This window comes from Brachypodium distachyon, chromosome 1 (assembly GCF_000005505.3).
Source record: "Brachypodium distachyon strain Bd21 chromosome 1, Brachypodium_distachyon_v3.0, whole genome shotgun sequence".
Classification (NCBI taxonomy): Eukaryota; Viridiplantae; Streptophyta; class Magnoliopsida; order Poales; family Poaceae; genus Brachypodium; species Brachypodium distachyon.
In genome coordinates this window covers 65,956,411-65,975,952 of record NC_016131.3, presented here as the reverse complement: position 1 = coordinate 65,975,952, position 19,542 = coordinate 65,956,411, and the positions used below count along the sequence as shown (strand labels likewise).

Sequence of the window (19,542 nt, the reverse complement as noted above, 5' to 3'; positions counted from 1 at the left end):
ACCAACCCACGCGCGAGAAAAAAAACCCCGGAAAAAACGGATCCCCCTACCTGCCCTTTGCTCGCATCTCTCTCCCTATAGGATTCTCCTCGCCTCCGACGCCGCCCTTCCTCGCCTCCGCCGCTGCCGCCGCTGTTCCCCATCTCTGCCGCCGCCGCCCTCTATCCTCGCCTCCGACGCTGCCGCCGCTGTTCCCCATCTCTGCCGCCGCCGCCCTCTATCCTCGCGTGCTCCGGCCATCAACCACCCACTAGGGTTCCCATTAGGGCGCTCCGGCGGCATCGCCTCCCGCCGCTGGGGCTATGGCGCAGCTGCTGTCCCCTCATCCCGATTTGGATCGCCGCAGCAGCATTGCCGCCCACCGCTGGGGCCATGGCGCCGGCCCGAGCTGCTGTCCGCCTCGCCCTCTCCTCCTCATCCTGATCTGGAACGCCGGCAGGTGCATCGCCGCCCGCTGCCGGGGACGACCCGCCTCGCCCTCTCCCCCTCATCCCGATCTGCATCGAGCTAACGAGCGTCTGTACCCTTTCCCCGCCGCAGGGGCATCGCCGCCCGGCCCGATTCCGCGTGTGGGGCGTGGACTCAGACCCCCTCGACTACCTCAGCGGGGCAAGCGGCTGGTCCTCCGGAGTTGGAGTTCTCCTGATCCATTCAGAGGTTACCGGTGATTTCTATTCTTTTCTTTGCGTATAGTCCTTGTCGACGAGGTACACCCCGACGCATCAGCAGCAAATTTACTATGTTCTCATGTCAAGATCTCCTCTGGAATTTTTCCAGTGAGTGTAAATTTGTAATCTTAGGTTCATCTTTGTAAGTTTTTTTTTTTTCATTGCACTGCATCTGCACTAATCGCTGACTGTCCTCCTTGCAGGTTCGAGCCTTGGATTCATTTATGTGTCTCCAGAAATATTATCCTCGTGGTCTCAGATTAATAAGGCGAGGAGATAGTAGGCTGCCAGCACGAAGCGGCGATGGGAGTGAATGAGTGAAACTAATGTGTTTCTCCTTTTTCTCTTACCTGTTCATGTTATAATCTTTATACTGGATCTTCGTGTAGGAAGTTTTGGATGACAAAGTCAGCTACGTAGAGGATGCCAATGTTGTCCTAACTCATCAGGAGGTAATGCTTAGATAGTTAGATTACAGATCACTACTTTCCTTTTCTGTTTCTAGATTACTCATCACTCCTTTCCTTTCTCTGTTTCTGTTTACATGTTGCTTCTTTTCTTCAGACTTCTCTTAAAGAAAGATTAAGTGGGCTGCAGGAAACCAACAAAGCACCGCTGGAGCAGGTAAGAATTACAAAGTCTGTCTTGAACTATTTATTTCTCTTTGGTTTAGTTGGTTGAGAAAATGTATCATTAAAGAAATAGAAAAACTAATGCTATGTAAAATGTTTCTTGTGGACAAACATTAGTGAATTTTCTCCAGAGAAAACAACATTTATTTTCCAAAAGGTGTTACGACATATGCATTTCGATTCTAATTCTCATTAAAAAAAAATCTCATCTGTTGGTATTAAAAATCACATATAGGATGGCAAGAGTTGCGAAGAAAAACATGTTGCCTACAGGGATTGCAGCTATGTTGTGGGGCATTTCCAAAATGAATGGCCTCATGAACCAGAACCAGTTGGGATTATTCTCTCTAAAATGCACGAGAGCTGCTTCGGTGGGGTCGCAAGACTTCTTCAACATCGGGGCTGCAAAAAAGGGATGGGCGTCATGGATCCCAAGTCTCCAACTCTAGAGGATGTGGAGAAGGATAGAACAGTTCAAGGCGGGCCAAGAGGTTTCAGTTTATTTGAGCTGCTTTTGTTTTCTGAAAACTGCAACGTGTTGTTGCAAAAAGTATTTTTCTTGTCGGTCTGTTGCGGTCTCTTTGGTCTGTTTGTGGCTATCAGTAGATTTTAAGCTCGGAGGTAGTCGCCGAGTCATTTCAAGTCAAGGTGGAGTTTTAATGTCTTGAAATATCATTGTGATATTTTGTATACCCTTGAAATTTTACATGGATTATGTGCGGTACTTGATTTCACATGCATTATGTGTGGTAAATTACTGTATATGGGAAGCAAGCGCAACGTGATAATTGTTGCAACCAGTCATAAGCCACGAGCCATGTAGTCGTTTGTGAACTATAATGATTTTTTATTAGTGTTTACATACCTATTCACAGTTTGCATTTCCAATTCACGTGTTTGTTGTCTATACGAGCCATGTAGTCGTTTGTGAACTATAATGATTTTTTATTAGTGTTTACATACCTATTCACAGTTTGCATTTCCAATTCACGTGTTTGTTGTCTATACGTTTGTGAAAATTATAATATTTTATTCATGTTTTGATGGATGAGTTTGTCGATCCGTAGCAACGCACGGACACTCCACTAGTTTAATTAATACATGTGTGAGTCGATGCCACGTGGCTGTATGTGATATGTTTGATCGGCTCCGGTATTTTATTAAAGCCGGTAATGAAGAATTTTTTCCGATGGTCCGGCTATTTAGTGCCCACACCATTGTACTGACATTTTTACTACTGGGTTGAAACGGCGGAAAATTAACAGGCCCTTCACCTCACAACCGAAGAATGGAATTTTTCAAAATGGCTTTTCCCCGCCAGAAAAGAAATTTTCTACAACATATATTGGTTACAATAACTTCTTGGAAGAAACTCAAGCCAGCATCTCATCAAGCTTGTAATTCTCAAGCCAAGAACTTCTCCACCTTCTCCACTTCCTCCACGCTCCCGACATAGAGAGGCACTCTCTGATGGACCTGCAGAGCGCATACACAATGATCAACATCACGATCTCCATTTAATCACACATTTAAAGTGCTTCCGAATCCACATTTCAAGAGCATTATTAGCATTACCTCTGTGGGAATGATATCAAGTACCCTCTGGTGGCCATCTGAGCCTTTGCCGCCGGCCTGCTCCGCGATGAAGCTCATGGGCGCGCACTCATAGAGCAGCCGCAGCTTGCCGTTCTTGCTCTTCTGGTCCCTGGGGTAGCCGTAGATGCCGCCGTAGAGCATGGTGCGGTGGAAGTCGCCGACGAGGCTCCCGATGTAGCGCGCGGAGTAGGGCTTGCCCGAGGTGCCGGGGTCTTTGAGGCTGTCCATGTAACTCTTGAGCTTGTCGTCCCACAGAGCGTAGTTTCCCTCGTTGAAGGAGTAGATCTTGCCGGACTTGGGGATCTGCACTTTCTCCTGGGTGAGCACGAACTCGCCGTACATGGGGTCCAGCGTGAAGACGTACACCCCGGTGCCGATGGTGAGCACGAAGATGACCGAGCTGGAGTACATGCAGTAGCCGGCGGCCAGCAGGTTGCTCCCCGGCTGGCACACGTTCACCACGCACATCTCGGTCACCTGGTCAAGCTGCACGCCCGGACAGACCTCAAAGACTTCTGTTAGTTCTGTTGTCACGACTCACGAGGAAGGGATCAAAGAGTACTACTCCGACGACATACGTACGGTTGGGTTTTCGCCGATGTCGGCGAGGCACTCGTCGGCGGGGCTGTAGATGCCGAAGATGGAGCCGGTGGATACGGCTGCGTCGATGTTGGAGGAGCCGTCGAGCGGGTCGAACACCACGATGTAGTTGCCCGAGTAGCTCTCCTCCACCGCCACCGGCACGTCCTCCTCCTCCGACGCGATCACGCCCGTGCGCCCGCTCGACCTCAGGCAGTTCGAGAACACCTGAGCGCGCGCGTACGTGATGCTAGCTTGATCGATCGTGGTTTCTTTGTTGTCAATTTGATTCAGAGTACTGTGTGCAGTAACAACTTGCGTACCTCGTTGGAGACGACGTCGAGCTTCTTCTGGTCCTCGCCCTGCACGTTGGTGGCGCCCTGGACGCCGGTGAGGTTGGAGATGGGCGCGCGCTGCACGAGGGAGGCGATCTGCTTGCACGCCGTGGAGATGCTGGACAGCACGATGGTCATCTCGCCGTCGATGGTCCCGGCCTGCTCCTGCTTGAGCAGCCACGTCGTCAGCGTGATGATCTCGTAGCTGCTCGGCTTCCTCTTAGCCGGCTCCGCCGCCGCGGGCGCCGACGCCGTGTCCACGACCGCCGTGCACCGCACGCCGGGACCCATCGACGCGGCGCCGGAAGTTTGGCCGGCGAAGAGGCCGGACCTCCTGGGGAGACGGCATTGGAGGGACCCGGCCGCCGCCGCCGCCTGCTGGCGGGAGAGAAGAAGCGGGCGGGAGGTGGTGGTGGTTGCGGCAGCCATTGCTTTGCTCCTGCTGCCGGATTTGTTTAGTTTCCCTCTCCTCTGATCTTCTCCCTGTCTTGGCTGCGCACCGCGGTGGCTTGTTGTTTTGCTGATCCATTGGCTCCGGGCTGCGGTTTGTGTGGCTTGAGAGAGGGCGGGAGGCGAGTGTGTGGATTGGGGGAAGAATTGTGAGGATGTCGTCGCTCACTTCAGACTTCAGAGTCTCTGCTCGAGCCTTGTCCTTTTGCGCGGGTCACATTCGCATACCTCACGGCAAGATATTTCGTGGACCGTGGAGAGAGATTCGCGGCCTTTGATCGGCCCAATAACAAAGCATTACGACTCATAAAGCAACCCCTCAAAAAAAAAAGAAGCCACACGGCCAGGATAATCGCGGCGCAGGGAGGTGGCAGATGATGGCAAGGTGTCATCCAACCTTATGCAACATTTTTTTCCTCTAAGTGGTGGTGAATTCTTTATCTGAAAAAAAGGGGTGGTGAATAGGTGCTAGGTGAGCATGATCATGAGTATGAACTAGTGATAAAAAGGACAATGCCAATTAATCCCTTGATTCTAAATCGTTGTCGTAGTTTTAGTTATCGGAGGGAGTACTTCATTTATGACATTCAGTTCCATTTTACCAACCGTTTAAACACAAGAAAAGAAAATCAAAACTCTATATGTGATAAAAAGAAATCAAATATGTGTGAAAACAGGTTTGCCTTTCCATGACACAACGATTTTAGCCTGCTTCATCAGCACTGGGTGGCTAGACCCAAATGACGCATTCTCGGCCCACGTGGATGGTTGGATTTTTCTCAAAAAAATAAAATATTTTCGGACGACCGCTTCCGACAGGACCACGGTAACAGTAGTGCTATTTGCAAGGCAGGCGTCGAGAGGCGGGGAAACCACATATTAACATTGCGTCACCCACGGAAAAAATGAAAAAAAAAATTGCATCATGAATCTTGCTATCTTTTATAGGTTTACATGTTTCAGGCGTTGTTGGCGACGGCCAGGCTGTGGAAATGACATTGTACATCATAATTTTCTCTGGCTTTATCACCATCTTGACATGGCCGCTGCGGCTTACTTCAAAAACCTAACTATTCTCGTGACTGATTTCACATGAATTTGATAATTCCTCATTGGATCAATGAAGCGGGTTGAAAGTCTACCTTGCAAGGAATGTCTTCGGCCACAACGTTGAGTTCTCACATTTTGACTTTTGAGGTAGACAGCCCATGCACACTCTTCAAAACCCGTGACGTGGTTAGTCAAACTTCTGCATGCTTTGTTTTTTGTTATTTAGCACCCTACTCGAAGGAACGTCAATATATAAAGAATGATTCAAAGACGACAAGTTATATAGAGATAACGAAATCGAAACGCTGGAAAAGGACGAGAGCAATCACAATGTCCTCCTCCAACTGGCACTCCGGCAGGGGGAGGGGGTGGGGATCTCGGATTTGCGATGCAGCACTGTATTTAGATCTCATAGACTTCGGATTTGGTTTCCTCTGCAGCGGTGCGCGCTATGGTGGATATGATGGTATTGTGTGATACAAGAATAAAGTTTTCTCTACTCCTGATTGTCCACATCAGCGACTATCTTGTTGGCCGAGTAGAGGAGGGCGAGGGATCTTTTGGTCACTTCTCTTATGGAGCAGTGGATTTGGGTTCTATCTTTGTGTTTTGCAAATGTTCTTCGTGTCTTGGACTCTTGGTGCTTCTTCTCCGATCGATGGTTCTGCCAGTTTCGGCTTCACCAAGGATCAAGTGAGATAGCTCCCTTGATCTGTGTGGTTGGATCTGAAGTGGTCACAAAGCTCTTTTCATCGCCTTGTTTTGCAAGAAGGCGGTTTGTTAATTAGATTGTTGTCGTCGGCTTTTCTGATTCCGACTGGTGACTTTCTGGTTGCTGCGTCAACAATATTTTCGTAACTTGGACATGGTTCAGATCGGCCCAAAGACAGCAACATCAAGCTCTGCTCAAGCCTCAAGGTGAGCCACCGGCTAAGATGACGTCGTTTCCCTAAAAAGAACTTGTGTGTAATTTATCTCTTCTTTAAAGATGGTCATCTAAGGAGTAAGGATTGACCGATTTAATATATGACCTTGGTTTTCTTTCTCTCAAAAATGAAAAATGATGAGAGCAGGGACGGTTGAGAGCTACACAGAGCGACCGGCTACAAACTAAGACCCACCGACCCTTTCCAATGAACGACTCTTGCGTCTTCGTCAGGAGTTAAATTCTTAAGTGCACGTTCGTCATTAGCAACACCAACCGACGCAGCCCGCACGCCTAACAGTTGGAAGTTTCGAACAAGAATACCTTCTTTGGCGAAGTCCTATCTCGCTGTGTATAGTTTTTGAGTTCAACAAACTATATTCTTCCGGGTCATTGCATAGCAGAAACCCAAGCAATCACAAGACAACACCTAGGGCTGCAGCAAACTGGACATTTCCAAGGAAACCTCCACAATACCCGCACGTCCACATGCTATGCTTTACATCGACAAGCCCCAACAGATCTGTATGTCTCTGCTCTGTTCCAAAAGGCAGGCATTTTTTTTTGTCTGCAGCCAATTGGGGAGCACGGACACCTCACTGGAGACACGGCAGAGTCGTAATATACCTGTCATAACAAAAACAAGGAATACAGCTACACTTGTCCAGACTCTGCACTTGTCTGTTCTCGTCACTGGCAACGGAATCTTCAAAGAATCACCGGCAGGCTTCGTCTAGGATGGTTTGATTCACTCGAGAAGTTTAGCAATTACCGTCTTGATTCTACCGCATGCGCACGCGTTCGTCGTCGATCTTAGGAAATGGGCATGCCATGTATGGTAGGTCAATGCCAAACTGTGGCATGCCAGTATATACGCAGCCTATGCAGCCAAGGCCACATTTCTGTCGGTAGTAGGAGAAAACATCAATGCGTAATTAGTCAACCAGCAAGCCTTGTTTGTCTTCTGCCTGTTGTCTTGTGGAGGGGAAAAACAATATCCTGCCCGTGGACTTGCAAGATCCAGTTGTTTTTCCCCAAACCTTGCAAATTCCAATTGATATACACGATGTAGATCGTTCTGACCTTTCACTAAACAATACAGCCATTCTCCGGTCAAAGCATGCATGGTTGATTCGACCACACACGTTCTGAACTCATCATTTCATTTGGTCTCTTTAATCCCAAACAGACATTTCACAGATAAAAGATCAAACGGAGATCACGCGACATCTAGGAATTCCTAATTAAAGTGTCCAGCTTTACAATAAAACCGGCAGAAAGGCTAGATACAGAAAGCTAGTCTGGCCATGCCAATTCCGATATGTCCGGCAGGCAGCTCGACCCTACTCAGCAGTAGTAGTAGTAGTATTCGACCCTAATCAAGCAAGTCACCAGGACTAAAACGAGGCCCTGTTTTTCCTCCGGAGCCGCCGCCCACCACCAAAGAGTCCATGACCATCAAGGACGAACGGAGAGAGCCTTTCCCCCGACATGCAAGGACCATGCATATGAACGTTTACTTTTTTTCGCCGAAACCGTACTTTCATACGGCAGATTAACCTAACGTAGAGATCATACCGAAAGGCATCGCACTACCGCGCCCTGCTTGCTTGTACTGCTGACAATAATTTTCGGTGGAGTCAGAGGCTGCACCGCCCACGTCCAGGACACGGAGAAGAACGAATGAAGTGGGGCGTTTTCGCCACGTTCTTCGTTTATTTTTCAGCAAGGCGGCGTCGCTTTCCGGGGGCTAAATCCCCGGCGCAGATTGTGCAGCTCATTGCTGTATAGTAACGCGGATAACAATCTCAACTTGTTGCCTTGACAACTTGGTGTGTAATATCTCCACATGTGACATGTTCCATTCGCTGCTTAGCTGAGTGCCCGGCTGACGTACGTCGCATTTGCGGATGTCAGTGACAAAACAAGGTTGTCGCCGTCGATCTTCCGATCCGAGCTCACGCACTAGCTAGCAAAGCTGCGCAGCCAGGCGTAAGACGCAGATGGTATCGCTTTACAACTCAGAAAGGCATCGATCGGCACGCCCGGCCGGCCCTTCTTCCTTCTCCATGGCTGGACTCGCGCGGCCTCTGCGCACCAACCGGCCGGGTAAGATGATTGGGAGGGAGGGGTTGGTTGCATATGCGCGCAGCGGGATGGATCATGGACAGTGCGGCGAAAACGGGGTCCTTCCTTCCTCTATACCGACGACGTCTCTTCGGCAACTGATGTGGACTGGAGCCAATCCGCTCCACGCCACGGACGTGTACTCGTCAGTATATGCATGCGCCTTTGGGTACACTCAGGACTACAACTACTACGAGATGCCTGCCTGCCTACTTGCTGTTGCTAATGCAGGCTTGCGAATCGACGCGGGAGCTAACAACATGCCAAATTGGAATCGCCGTCGCCTGATCCAACCATGATCTTTTCATGTGTTGCATAATTGCATTGCCTGTATGGTCCCTTTTTTTGTAGGTTGTGCGCAAATACAGACAGGATGTTAGTTCCTGGAATTGGACTTTCTTTTTTCTTTTTTTCATTGACCTTTTTGTTACAGCTTCTCATGCTTTGGATCCAGTCTCCAGGCCTGACCTTGTTTTTCTTTTCTCATTGACCTTTTACAACTTCTCATGCCGTGGATCCAGTCTCGAGTACTGCCTAACTCCAACTAGCCCTTCGTACGTTCTAAAACAACAATTGCCTTTTGACTTTTTGCCCCGGATGAGAAATAAAAATCCCCAGTCTTATCAGTACCTGGGCATCTTCCGTTATTTACGATCATTGATATGTTTGAATCAAAGGGTGCATTGTCGGTAACGTGCAAAGAGGCTAATTTTTCCAGGCAGACGTGATCACCGGAACCACCACACTAGCTTTGCATAGTGTGGGCGCAACGAGCAGTAAGAATGTACTACCAGTACGTGGTTACTGACCGAGTGCCGGCGGTGAAAGTGAAAGGGTCGGCGTCTGACAGACGTAGTGGCGTCGGGTCCTGACGCCAAAGCAGCAAACAGTGTGGCTTATAAATTGATTAGAACTCCGGTTATTATAGCATGAAAGGCGCAGGCAGGCTGCTCACCGGATTCGGGTCGCGGTGTCAGGTTGTTGGGGATATCACGTCGGACAAACAGTATCCCCGTCCCTATAGCAGCAGCAACCGACGCCACCAGCAAAACCAGGCTCACCAATCGTGAAAGTGGCCGGCGGCATCGATCACGCCGGTAAAGATCGATCCCCCGTGTAATTAAGCAACGTGGCTCAGCACTCACTCCGGCCGGCTGCTGCGCTGCGTACGTAAGATCCATCCGACAATTACTTTGGGTATAATCAAATCTTTGCCTTGGTTGCAGCACATCCCTTATCCGCTACACAAGACATGCATGCGTATCTAGATCGTGCACGCTAATCATTGATTGATTTCCTGATAATGATTGTGATCCTACGATCTGATTAAAAAAAAGTAGCTGCATGTACTGTAATAACCGGATCAGATCGAATCACGAAGGCTTGATTAATTGATCCGTGGATCTTCTCCCCCCATGTCGAGCCGGGGGCACCTGTCGCGCCCCCTCAGCAGCGCGCGCTCAGCCGCAGAGAAATGACAAGGGACAGAGTGGTGCTGAGCATGGCCGTTGGCAGCGGCGGCAAAGCTAGCAACAAGAACCTGGTTGGCACGTCGGGAGGAAGAGACAAGATCTCCTCCACCCCCACGAACACGAATACAAATATACAAACACAACAGCCCCGCGCGATTCAGGAGATACTATACTAATCTAAGCACGCATGGACGGGGATGACACAAACGTATAGCAACAGCGCAATAAAACACAGGTGGAAATCCGGAATCCACCCTGCCTCCCCCCCTTCATTAGCTGTGCCCCGCCGGCGCCGCGAATGGCGCGCCGGCCGTCTAAGCCCAACAACCGGGGAGATCGAGCGCGCCGGTCCTTGTAAAATCCCACGCGAGGCACTGCGAAATGCCAGCAATTAATCAAGCGACGATCATTGCGGCACCTACCAGGTCCCCCCCACGCTCTCTCTCTACGATCCGGGTGCCTCTGCCTCTAAAACGCAAGTGTCATCAAACAGAGTCCTGATCCTAGTCATCTTCCTCCTACTACCAGCTACTAGTACTAGCCACTTTAAATCTTTTGAAACCGGTATCGGTCACGTAGGCATGGCTCTACCAGTTATGGAAAGGGACTCGGCCCGTTCGGGACAGGCTGATTGCGTGGTCGTACATCGGAGTGGGTGAAACCGGGAAGGAACATCTTGTGTCTTGTGGAGCTCGGAGTTGTAGGCTTCGTAGCGTACTTGCACTGTTGCACAGTGCGCCCGATGGCGAATGCAGGACCGAAAGGTCGTGTAGAGCAAACCGTTCGGAATTGCTTACTGTGTCATTCCGAGTCTTAGCCATAGATGGCAACCTCAATATTGACAGTATATGCTGTTCATGGTCAGTAATGGAAAGTATATATTGATCCGTTAATACGGGAGTCCACCTGACTAATAAAGCACCTAGTTGTCGTGCTGAATTTGCCAATGAATGATACTTGGTGACCATCCCACGTTCAGTCAATACGCTCTGAAGTCTGAACTCGATCCACGTTCAGCATGCTCTGAAATCTGAACTATGCTATTGACTTTACACGAGTAGGAATATTTCCACCGTAGTTACCGAGTAAAACATCGGTCAAACAAGCTCAATTAGGCGAAATTGGGCATTGGAAGAATGAGATCAGAAGAAAGTCCACAGAAAATCACAAGCACGATCTTAAAGGAAGTGTGTATGTGGGAACACTGGACAACAGCGGGAGGTTGGAACTGGAAAAAGGAAATGTATAATTCTGTTGACACGCTGACGCGCCAAGAAATCTAGAAAAAGAAAACGTTAAACAAGATACTAGCACAGGGCGTGCGGCCACGACCAAACTTGGGAGCAAGATAATGAAAAGGGCAAAATCTCCGGGGCCCAGCCGCCAGCTGCCCAGACGACTCAGCAAAAACCGGTACAAGACCACCGAGACCAGGGGTAGGGGAGGCGCATAACCCCAACAAAAAGGAGGGATCGACTTGCTGGGCTCTCACACTTGGGCAGAGTACAGTTCCTTCCTCCGGCGCAGCGCGAAGACGAAGGAAGCAGAGGACTAGAAAGGAGGAAGAGGATTGAGCTGTTGGGGAGCGCCTCCTTGTCCCGGGAGTACTGTCCGATGAGGAAATTGTGCCCGAACCTGGAGCGCGATGACGCGCTGGACACGGTGCTGGAGGTTCCCATCCCCGAGGAGATGTTCTCCGGCGGCGGCGGGTCCCGCGGGTCAAGGTTCGGCTGCACCAGCGTCAAGGCGTGGATGCGGTCGCACGCCGCCGACCGGTCCGGCGCCGGGGAGCCCTGCTCCATGAGCCGCGGCGAGCTGCAGCTCATGCTCGGCGTCATCGGCGCGCCGCTCATCCCGCTCCCCGTCAGCCACGCCAAGCAGTCGCCCTCTTCGGTCCTTTGCGAACAGCTCAAGGGCGACCCCATTGTACGTCAAATCGGCGTTTATCTTGTTCTTCAGGGTTTGTGCAGGCTGGTTTATAATTAATTAACGTGACTGTATATATTGGCAGGAATCGTCGTCAGCCAAGTACATCGTGCAGCAGTACATAGCGGCGTCGGGCGGGGAGTGGGCGCTGAACAAGGTGAAGAGCATGTACGCGATGGGGAAGGTGAGGATGACGGCGGCGGAGCTCAACAGCAGCGACGCGGACGGCAGTAATAATGGCGGCAGCGGTCACCGCGGCGGGAAGAAGGGCGGAAAGGGCGGGGCCGGCGGCGGCGGCGAGATCGGCGGGTTCGTGCTGTGGCAGAAGAAGCCGGAGCTGTGGTGCCTGGAGCTCGTGGTGTCCGGCTGCAAGATCAGCGCCGGCAGCGACGGCAAGGTCGCCTGGCGCCAGACGCCGTGGCACCAGTCCCACGCCTCCCGGGGCCCGCCGCGCCCGCTCCGACGGTCGCTCCAGGTGCGTATACGTTAGTACTCCCTAGCTTTCCTGCGATGTACCGTGAACGTGTTCTTTGGTACTCCCCGTACGCGTGTACCGTAAACCTGGGACTTCAGGTTTAATTAGCTAGGACAATAGGCTTAATTAGCTAAGACGATTAGTTTACGCAACAAGCAAACGATCGAGCTTGTCCCTGACTCCCTGGGCTGATACGAGTCTGACGTTGCTAGTTACTGGTCGGACGGTAGTACGTACGTTAGCGCAAGCCCATTGTTGTCATCGATGTCCCTTGTTGGTATTGCCGTATGTAGCAGCAAATAACACGGGAATTGATTGGTCGATGCTATGGTATGAAGTACCTAGTGTTTGGATCAAAACCGTACGCCGATCACAGACCATTGTCGTCGGTACTACGGCTGGGGTATGTGCCGCGAGCATGCGTAGAGGGGCGTTGATCGATCAGGAGGGGCGTGCAGACCGATTATCCCCCTGCGCGCTGTCGGTGGGACAGAACGGACGAGATCTCTCGCACGGGGCAGAAGACATAATTACGCCTTTTGATGAGCACCGGCGGAATCATTGAGCGAGCCGCGGTCAAGGTCCAGGGCCATGTCGGGATAAGATCGCGTGATCGCTCGTCGTGCGGCGCAGAGAGAGAGAGAGAGAGAGAGAGAGATCCAGGCGCCGATCGATACCGTACCTAGATTTGGGTTTGGTGACCCATCATTGCCGCGTGTGGCGGTATCCTGTCGCGCCGCGCTGGGGCGGGTAATTTAGTGCCGCGAAGACGATCGGAGCTTGTAGGAGGCGGCCGGCGTGAATAGTGGCCGACGGGCCTCGATCGCGGCTTCCAACCAACGTGCGGCCATGTGCAGTAAACGAGCGGCCGGACGACAACACCACATGGACATTGGCCTCATGACCGCGTCATCAAGCCGGTTGGTGCTGCCGCGTAGTAATCCGTCAGCACTCAGCAGGCCCGGTTCCTTCCACCGAACTAGCCCCGCTAATCGCGCCGCACCAACCTGATCGCGCAAAAAACTAATCCCGCTTCGTGCTCCGCGTGACCGCATGCTCGATTTGTTTGACCATGGAGTCAACTCTAACTCGGGGGGCCAAGTCCACACCGTGCGTTCGTGTCGTGCTATACACATACTCCGAGCAGTGAATTAGCGATGTTTTTATTAGTGATTGTGACGAGTTTGAAGCTAAATAAAACTAACGTGTGTTTCCTTGGGAATTAACGTGCAGGGGCTAGACCCGATGCTGACGGCGAGCCTGTTCGCGGACGACTCGGTGTGCATCGGCGAGCGGAGCATCGAGGGCGAGGACTGCTTCGTGCTGAAAGTGGAGGCGGAGGCGTCGAGCCTGCGCGCGCGCAACAGCAGCAGCGTGGAGATCATCCGGCACACGGTGTGGGGCTACTTCAGCCAGCGGACGGGGCTGCTGGTGCAGCTGGAGGACTCGCACCTGCTGCAGATCAAGTCCAGCGGCCACGGCAGCGTCTTCTGGGAGACCACCATGGAGTCGCGCCTCGGGGACTACCGCGCCGTCGACGGCGTCAACATCGCCCACGCGGGCCGCACCGCCGTCTCGCTCGTCCGTTTCGGGGACAGCCAGGACGGCAACACCAGGACGCGCATGGAGGAGACGTGGAACATCGAGGAGGTGGACTTCAACATCTGGGGACTCTCCATGGACTGCTTCCTGCCGCCCAGCGACCTCAGGGAAGGCAAGGACGGCCAGGACGTCGCCGCCGTCAAGCCCGCGCGCCCGCCGCCGTTGAGGATCCCCGCCGTGGCAGTCCGGGTTGGCCCCTCGCAGGTGGCTGCCGTTAACCTCGACGAGTCAGACTCGCTAATTGCGAGGTGATCATACGCGGATCGGACACACGCATACTAGACGCATAGTACATACAGTGTTGCGATATGAGGTGTGTGTTAGTGTTACTACCGTGCGTGTGTGCATGGGGGGACACTCGTCGCTATAAACTGCCTCTGGGTAAGATCTGTATATAAGTTCCAGGTTGCGATTTTTTTTCTTTCTTTTCTTCTCTTTTTTTTGAGGAGTGGATAAAACCTCGGCTAGGATTGGGGTCAGGAGTGAGCTAGTAGTGAGTAATTCGGACTAGTAGATATCATACTCGATCTAATTATAGCTGTATTGTAATGAGCTTAATGGCGCTCCGTCAATGTAAATTTGAAAGAATCTTCCAATCCTGCCCGGTCGCATGATAGACGTTGAACTTGTCTTGCTCCTCATACTTCAACTTGATATGTCTGAAGAAAATCTTTGATGACACAGGGAATTCGTTGCAATCCTGGGGAGCAGAGTGTACTGGGAAAGTGCACACTTGACAGACAAGAATTGAGCTAAAGGAAAGTGCGGAGAACAACATTTCTGTCCACAAAAAATCAAATCGAAGGTATACCACTTCTGCAGGGGATTGACTGACACAGATGCGAGCAAATTGAAGGGTAGATAAGCACTGAGATGAGCCTTGCAGCAGCATGACAGTCACATTTACATGTGCAGCTAGCAACCTCTGAAGCCAGTTGCACAAGATTCATCACTTTAATATGTGTGAATCGCATAAGGACCATGATATACAGAGAATTCGTTGCAATCTTGGGGAGCAGTGTGCTGGCAAGTGTAGACAATTGACAGACAAGAATTGAGCTAATGGAAAGTGCCGAAAACAACATTTCTGTGGACAAAAATTCACACCAAAGGTATACCATTTCTGCAGGGGATTGACTGACACAGATGCGAGCAAATTGAAGGGTAGATAAGCACTGAGATGAGCCTTGCAGCATCATCACAGTCACATTTACATGTACAGCTAGCAACCTCTGAAGCCAGTTCCATAAGATTCATCACTTCGCGATGTGTGAATCACGTAAGGACCATGATATGAAGGCCCCACACCTCTACTTGAATTACTAAGAGAAAGACATAAATTTACTGCGAGAGGCAAGTTAGCTAGGCTCGCCCTACAGGAGATAGAGGGGGCCGGTGCGGCACATAGGTGCTGGGAGCTCTACCTTGGCTGACTGCCATAACCTTGGGCTTATGATCGGCAAGGAGTGTGTGTTCTTGCGATGCTAGCACATCTGCTTGCATCCTGATAGGGTACCTGTCATGAAGCATCACTATACACATCGCAAAAGCCTGAAGTAAAGCAATGGATGATCTGAATTCGACTGCGTACAGCCCTTCTTTGAAGGAAACCATACTGAAGGCTTGCCTATCTTCCCCCGATCGACCCTGCAAATACAGGTAGTGTTACCTCAAACATCAGTTAATTTATCCAGTCATGACTTAGATAGAAGATAAATCATGGAAGCAAGCAAGAGTAGGGAAGTTCAAGGGCACACCTGAGCGAGTAAGTCAAATCGATGACTGCCATCTGGTGTCTGGTTAGCCGGAACAGACTTGTAAGCTTTGTTTTCTTGGGTGTCAGCGGTGAGGACACTCAGAATGCAACCTTCATCCCACCCGCCACAGTCACATGATCCTCCTGATCTCCACCTCTCCATCAGAGGTAAAGGCTGCCCAGAAGTGGATGCGCCATGGAAACCATTAGGTAGTACAGCAATAACACCGGCTGGAGCAGAACTAGGATTTTTCATGTTATGGTGGAAGTTCCCCAAAGGAGGGCAAGAACAGCCAATTGATGCTGAACTGCTTCGGCTGGTATTCTGTGAAGATGATTGATGAGGAATTTCTGCTTGCTGTGGCACAGTGCTGATAAAAGCTGCAAGCTCTCTGCTGACGTCTGAAACACCTGAGGAATCAGGTGTTGGTAGCAGTTCAGAACCAACCAGCACAAATTCCCTGTGCACATGGAAATCTTTTGTGTGGCAACATCTTGATTTTTTCTCTGAGATCCTCATTTCCCCAACAATACTGGAAACAAGTTGATGTTTCTTGTTTTTATTACCTGCCGTGATCCAAGCTCCACTTTTTTTCTTAGGTTCTTCAACAGTGAATAAAGTATATGCGCTTTCCAGATCATCCTTATTGGAGATGCCCTTCCTTCTCACAGTAGCCGCCAGGATATCAGAGTCGCCATAAGAAAGCATGAATAAAGGTAAGCCATTCTTCCATGCTAGCTGCAGAAGCGCTTGCCTTGTTGTTGTTGAATCCCTTTCTTGCTGGAGGTACCTCTCACTGTTCAATAGCACTCGAGGAGGCTGATCTATGTTTGCTTCAGCATGGTTATTTGAAATGACTACTGCATCAACTGACCTACGCTGCACATTTTGTGACCCAGATCCTCCCAAGTTAAGAGACTGTTTATTGGTATTGCTTGGCAGATGACACTTTGGAACAAATGAAGGTTGCGTTGGCAGAGAAGTGGATGTTTGCCTAGATTTTAATAATGGATCCAACATCCTCCTCAATGGGCTGCGCCTGCCTTTGCTGTTTGCTGGCTTGTCTTCATTAATCCTATCCACAGGGGTGTCAAGCCGTCGGGGAGATGGTGCTTCCTTTAGGCTAGAGCAGCGGCTCACTCTATTCAATCCAGAAACAAGATGACGATCAGGCAACAAATCAGTATCGGTGAACTTTGAGCTGCTTTGGGGAGGTTTCTTGGAGACACAAATGACAGATTTGTTTTGGTTACATTTATCACCTATTGTTACAGCTGCATCAACAAAATCATCTCTAGTTGCACTGCTACCCGAGCCAAGCTCTTCAGCTGAATCCATGATGGGGAGTGGACATGAGTATGGGATTTGAGGAAATTCATGGGATTGGCCAAAATCCTCCAAGTAATCAACAGGTGATGTACTGCCATTTCTTTCATTTTCCATCACAGAACTAGATATTACACCACTGATGCCATTTCTTTGCTGAAGGTCATTGCGCATGGAATCATTGTCATGGGATGTGAAGAAATTCCGCCCAATGTTATCATCATCTGTAAAAAGCCTGCGAGAACAGTGATGGACAGCCTCCTCTATCTTCCTTGTAGTATCTTCATCATCTACTATTTCATGAGGTGTGCAACTCCCAGAGGCAGCGATCATGCAGTCTGAGGGTACAGACAACTTGCTGATACTTAAGCCACCACTGTTCCCATTGTTCTCTGCACATATGTACTTCCCATGCCCTGGCAACAAGCTCAGCACTGCAGAATTTGGGCTAGGTGAATATATCGCCTTCTCATGGTCTTTGTCCACAGGACTGCTTTGCGGAGACATCATAGAACAATGCTGATGGTCATTGAGTGGCGGAGATTGATTGCTTTCAAAAGATTTGCTGGTGGGGCTTGCAGAAGAATTAGATGGAGAAGAAAATAGCACAGATCTAGTGGTATCAGATGGAGAGGCTCCATGGCTGCTAGAGAGCTCATGCTTTTGTTGGTGAGACCACCTTGCAAGAAGGCCCCACTCAAGAACCCCAACATTCAGTGCTTTGTCCTGAATAACGTCTGCTGTCTCTTTACGCTGCAAATATGAAGGAACTTTTGACATATGCTTGACAAGTTCATCGACAGTAGTGTCCTTTCGTGCAGGCCATGGTTTTGAGATCTTCAAGGCTGTGACTCGTTCTGTATTCCGAGGTTCTCGCTGCCTTCGAACGTTATCATTCTTCACTACTCTGATCCTATCTTCAAATTTTCCATCAATGTTTCCCCTGACTGCTGAGTCCTCCTTCGGTACTTGTACAAATTGATCTGGTTGTGAATTTCCCCTCTGTCGTCCTTCACGACTTGATGTCTTCACATTCCTTTCTCTACCAAGTGGCCCTTTTGTTGCCATCTTTGTGATGGTTTAACATAACAAGCAGACCTTTCCAATTTATCTCGTATATGAGCAATAGGACAAATTATCACTTGATTCAATCTGGTATCCTGAAAAAGTTTCAACAGGTAGAGATTCAGTAAATTACAATTGCTTAAAGCCTGCAATTCATTTCAATATAAGCAAGAAAAGGATCACATGTCTATTTACCTTTTATATTTCTGCCAGACCAGAGTACAGATTACTAACTCGGACTAGTGATCAGCTATCAAATAGCACACCGCACTTTTGTACACATTTAATACAGGGTTGTGTTATCATAATTAACAGCCATGAGTCTGTCGGTGGATGATCACATCATTTTGCCTCCCGGGGATCCTGGATTTATGATTCATGCTGTTTCCAGGTGTCTTCGGTTGGTCAGGACTTGCCCACAGACATTTATGCCATTGTAGTGTTTTAATTTGGATATGTTAATCTTGCATATAAGATAAAGAAAACGAACAGATAAAAAAGGCACCAGCAAAATTGGGAGGTTGGCCTGAAGCTATTCACTTATTAGTTGTGGACGTGCGTAGCTTCTATATACTGTATAAAAAATTAGTATGCACAGTCTAGCCAGTCAGGGCGGTGCTACATCGGTACAACTACAAGCGTGTACGCCCACTAGTTTTGGCAAACAAAATTGATTATACATGTACAATATACATATATGTATGCATAAAATACGCTTAATAATTCATAAAAAAAATCCAACGAACCAGCCGACTCCTCATTCATAACTCCCTCCTCATTCTCTCCCCCAAGATCCCTCCTACGCATCCAGCCCAACATGCAAAAATCACAACCGGCTGCTATTCCAGGATCCCCAGTCGGAAAGTAAATCAATCAGAGTCCCTCCTCGTTTACCGGGGCTCCTCATCCAAGACTCCTCGCTCGTAAAATGCAGGTTCTGACGAGCTCTAGAAGGGTCAATGGGTCATCCTAGGAGAGGCAGGAGGAGATAGGGAGCCGTCGAGTCGTACCTTGTCGCGCAGCCACCACGCACGTCCTTCGCGGTCACGCCACCGAGCACCGCCGCGCCGGACTCGGAGGGGGCGCGATAGGAGAGGGAAGCCCGCGGCGCTCGAGGACGAGGGGCGGCACCTGGAAAGGGACGGAGGAAAGGGAGCGTCGATTTGAGGACAGGGTGGGGGAGGAAGGGCAGCACTGCAGAGGAGAGGGACAGGGAGGTCGGGTAGAATGGGAGATGCTGTGTTATATCCCAGATCTTATCTGTAGCAGGAAAGGGGGATCGGAGTGGAGGAGGAAGAACACTAGAACAGCAGATAGAGCAGAGGTAGATGGAGGCTATACTTCATCAGTGAGATCTCTTCTTTAGTGAGGGGAGAGGAAAGACCACACTCATAAATACAAGTGCTCCCCCCCCTCTCTCTCTCTGGCGTGACATTTTTTTTAGGACAACCATCCAGTTTTTCTCCCTTTTTCTACGGAATTACCGTCCAGTTGATTCCACAATAAAAACTTAAAAGGTTGAAAAATGAATCATCTAGTAACAGTAAAAGGTTTCTA

The 19,542-nt window shown here is 49.9% G+C and overlaps 3 protein-coding genes and 1 long non-coding RNA gene across 8 annotated transcripts; 2 read left to right on the top strand and 2 right to left on the bottom strand.

The window, feature by feature from the left end:
• Window positions 1–2,070, top strand: LOC112269741. 4 transcript variants are annotated; one of them, XR_002961679.1, is made up of 5 exons: window positions 1–439; window positions 541–776; window positions 872–1,120; window positions 1,233–1,292; window positions 1,536–2,070. It is a non-coding gene; the product is annotated as an uncharacterized LOC112269741 (long non-coding RNA). The 4 variants fall into 4 exon arrangements; XR_002961681.1 differs by having other exon boundaries at window positions 2–439; window positions 541–657; XR_002961680.1 differs by having other exon boundaries at window positions 6–657.
• Window positions 2,071–2,517: 447 nt separating this feature from the next.
• Window positions 2,518–4,348, bottom strand: LOC100840857 (fructose-1,6-bisphosphatase, chloroplastic). The gene is made up of 4 exons (XM_003558220.4): window positions 3,799–4,348; window positions 3,479–3,703; window positions 2,876–3,382; window positions 2,518–2,776 (listed from the first exon to the last, which is right to left on the bottom strand). Exons 1-4 carry the CDS (start codon window positions 4,237–4,239, stop codon window positions 2,705–2,707), a joined length of 1,245 nt encoding a protein of 414 aa, XP_003558268.1. The 5' UTR covers window positions 4,240–4,348; the 3' UTR covers window positions 2,518–2,704.
• A 6,889-nt stretch (window positions 4,349–11,237) lies between these two features.
• Window positions 11,238–14,455, top strand: LOC100840558. The gene is made up of 3 exons (XM_003558219.4): window positions 11,238–11,760; window positions 11,846–12,235; window positions 13,469–14,455. Exons 1-3 carry the CDS (start codon window positions 11,449–11,451, stop codon window positions 14,087–14,089), a joined length of 1,323 nt encoding a protein of 440 aa, XP_003558267.1. The 5' UTR covers window positions 11,238–11,448; the 3' UTR covers window positions 14,090–14,455.
• A 447-nt stretch (window positions 14,456–14,902) lies between these two features.
• On the bottom strand, window positions 14,903–19,347 carry LOC100841371. 2 transcript variants are annotated; one of them, XM_003558222.4, is made up of 3 exons: window positions 18,996–19,347; window positions 15,595–18,080; window positions 14,903–15,484 (listed from the first exon to the last, which is right to left on the bottom strand). In XM_003558222.4, exons 2-3 carry the CDS (start codon window positions 17,986–17,988, stop codon window positions 15,200–15,202), a joined length of 2,679 nt encoding a protein of 892 aa, XP_003558270.1. In that variant the 5' UTR covers window positions 17,989–18,080; window positions 18,996–19,347; the 3' UTR covers window positions 14,903–15,199. The 2 variants fall into 2 exon arrangements, with proteins under 2 accessions (XP_003558270.1, XP_014752593.1); XM_014897107.2 differs by lacking the exon at window positions 18,996–19,347 and adding an exon at window positions 18,181–18,922.
• Window positions 19,348–19,542: the final 195 nt, after the last annotated feature.

Coding starts and splice junctions, on each gene's coding strand:
- LOC100840857 (XM_003558220.4), bottom strand. CDS start 4,239: ATGGCTGCCGCAACCACCACCACCTCCCGCCCGCTTCTTCTCTCCCGC. Junction 3,704..3,798: donor TCGACGTCGTCTCCAACGAG/GTACGCAAGTTG, acceptor GCGCGCGCTCAG/GTGTTCTCGAACTGCCTGAG. Junction 3,383..3,478: donor ACATCGGCGAAAACCCAACC/GTACGTATGTCG, acceptor CCGGGCGTGCAG/CTTGACCAGGTGACCGAGAT.
- LOC100840558 (XM_003558219.4), top strand. CDS start 11,449: ATGAGGAAATTGTGCCCGAACCTGGAGCGCGATGACGCGCTGGACACG. Junction 11,761..11,845: donor AGCTCAAGGGCGACCCCATT/GTACGTCAAATC, acceptor ATATATTGGCAG/GAATCGTCGTCAGCCAAGTA. Junction 12,236..13,468: donor CGCTCCGACGGTCGCTCCAG/GTGCGTATACGT, acceptor ATTAACGTGCAG/GGGCTAGACCCGATGCTGAC.
- LOC100841371 (XM_003558222.4), bottom strand. CDS start 17,988: ATGGCAACAAAAGGGCCACTTGGTAGAGAAAGGAATGTGAAGACATCA. Junction 15,485..15,594: donor GATTTGACTTACTCGCTCAG/GTGTGCCCTTGA, acceptor CTGTATTTGCAG/GGTCGATCGGGGGAAGATAG.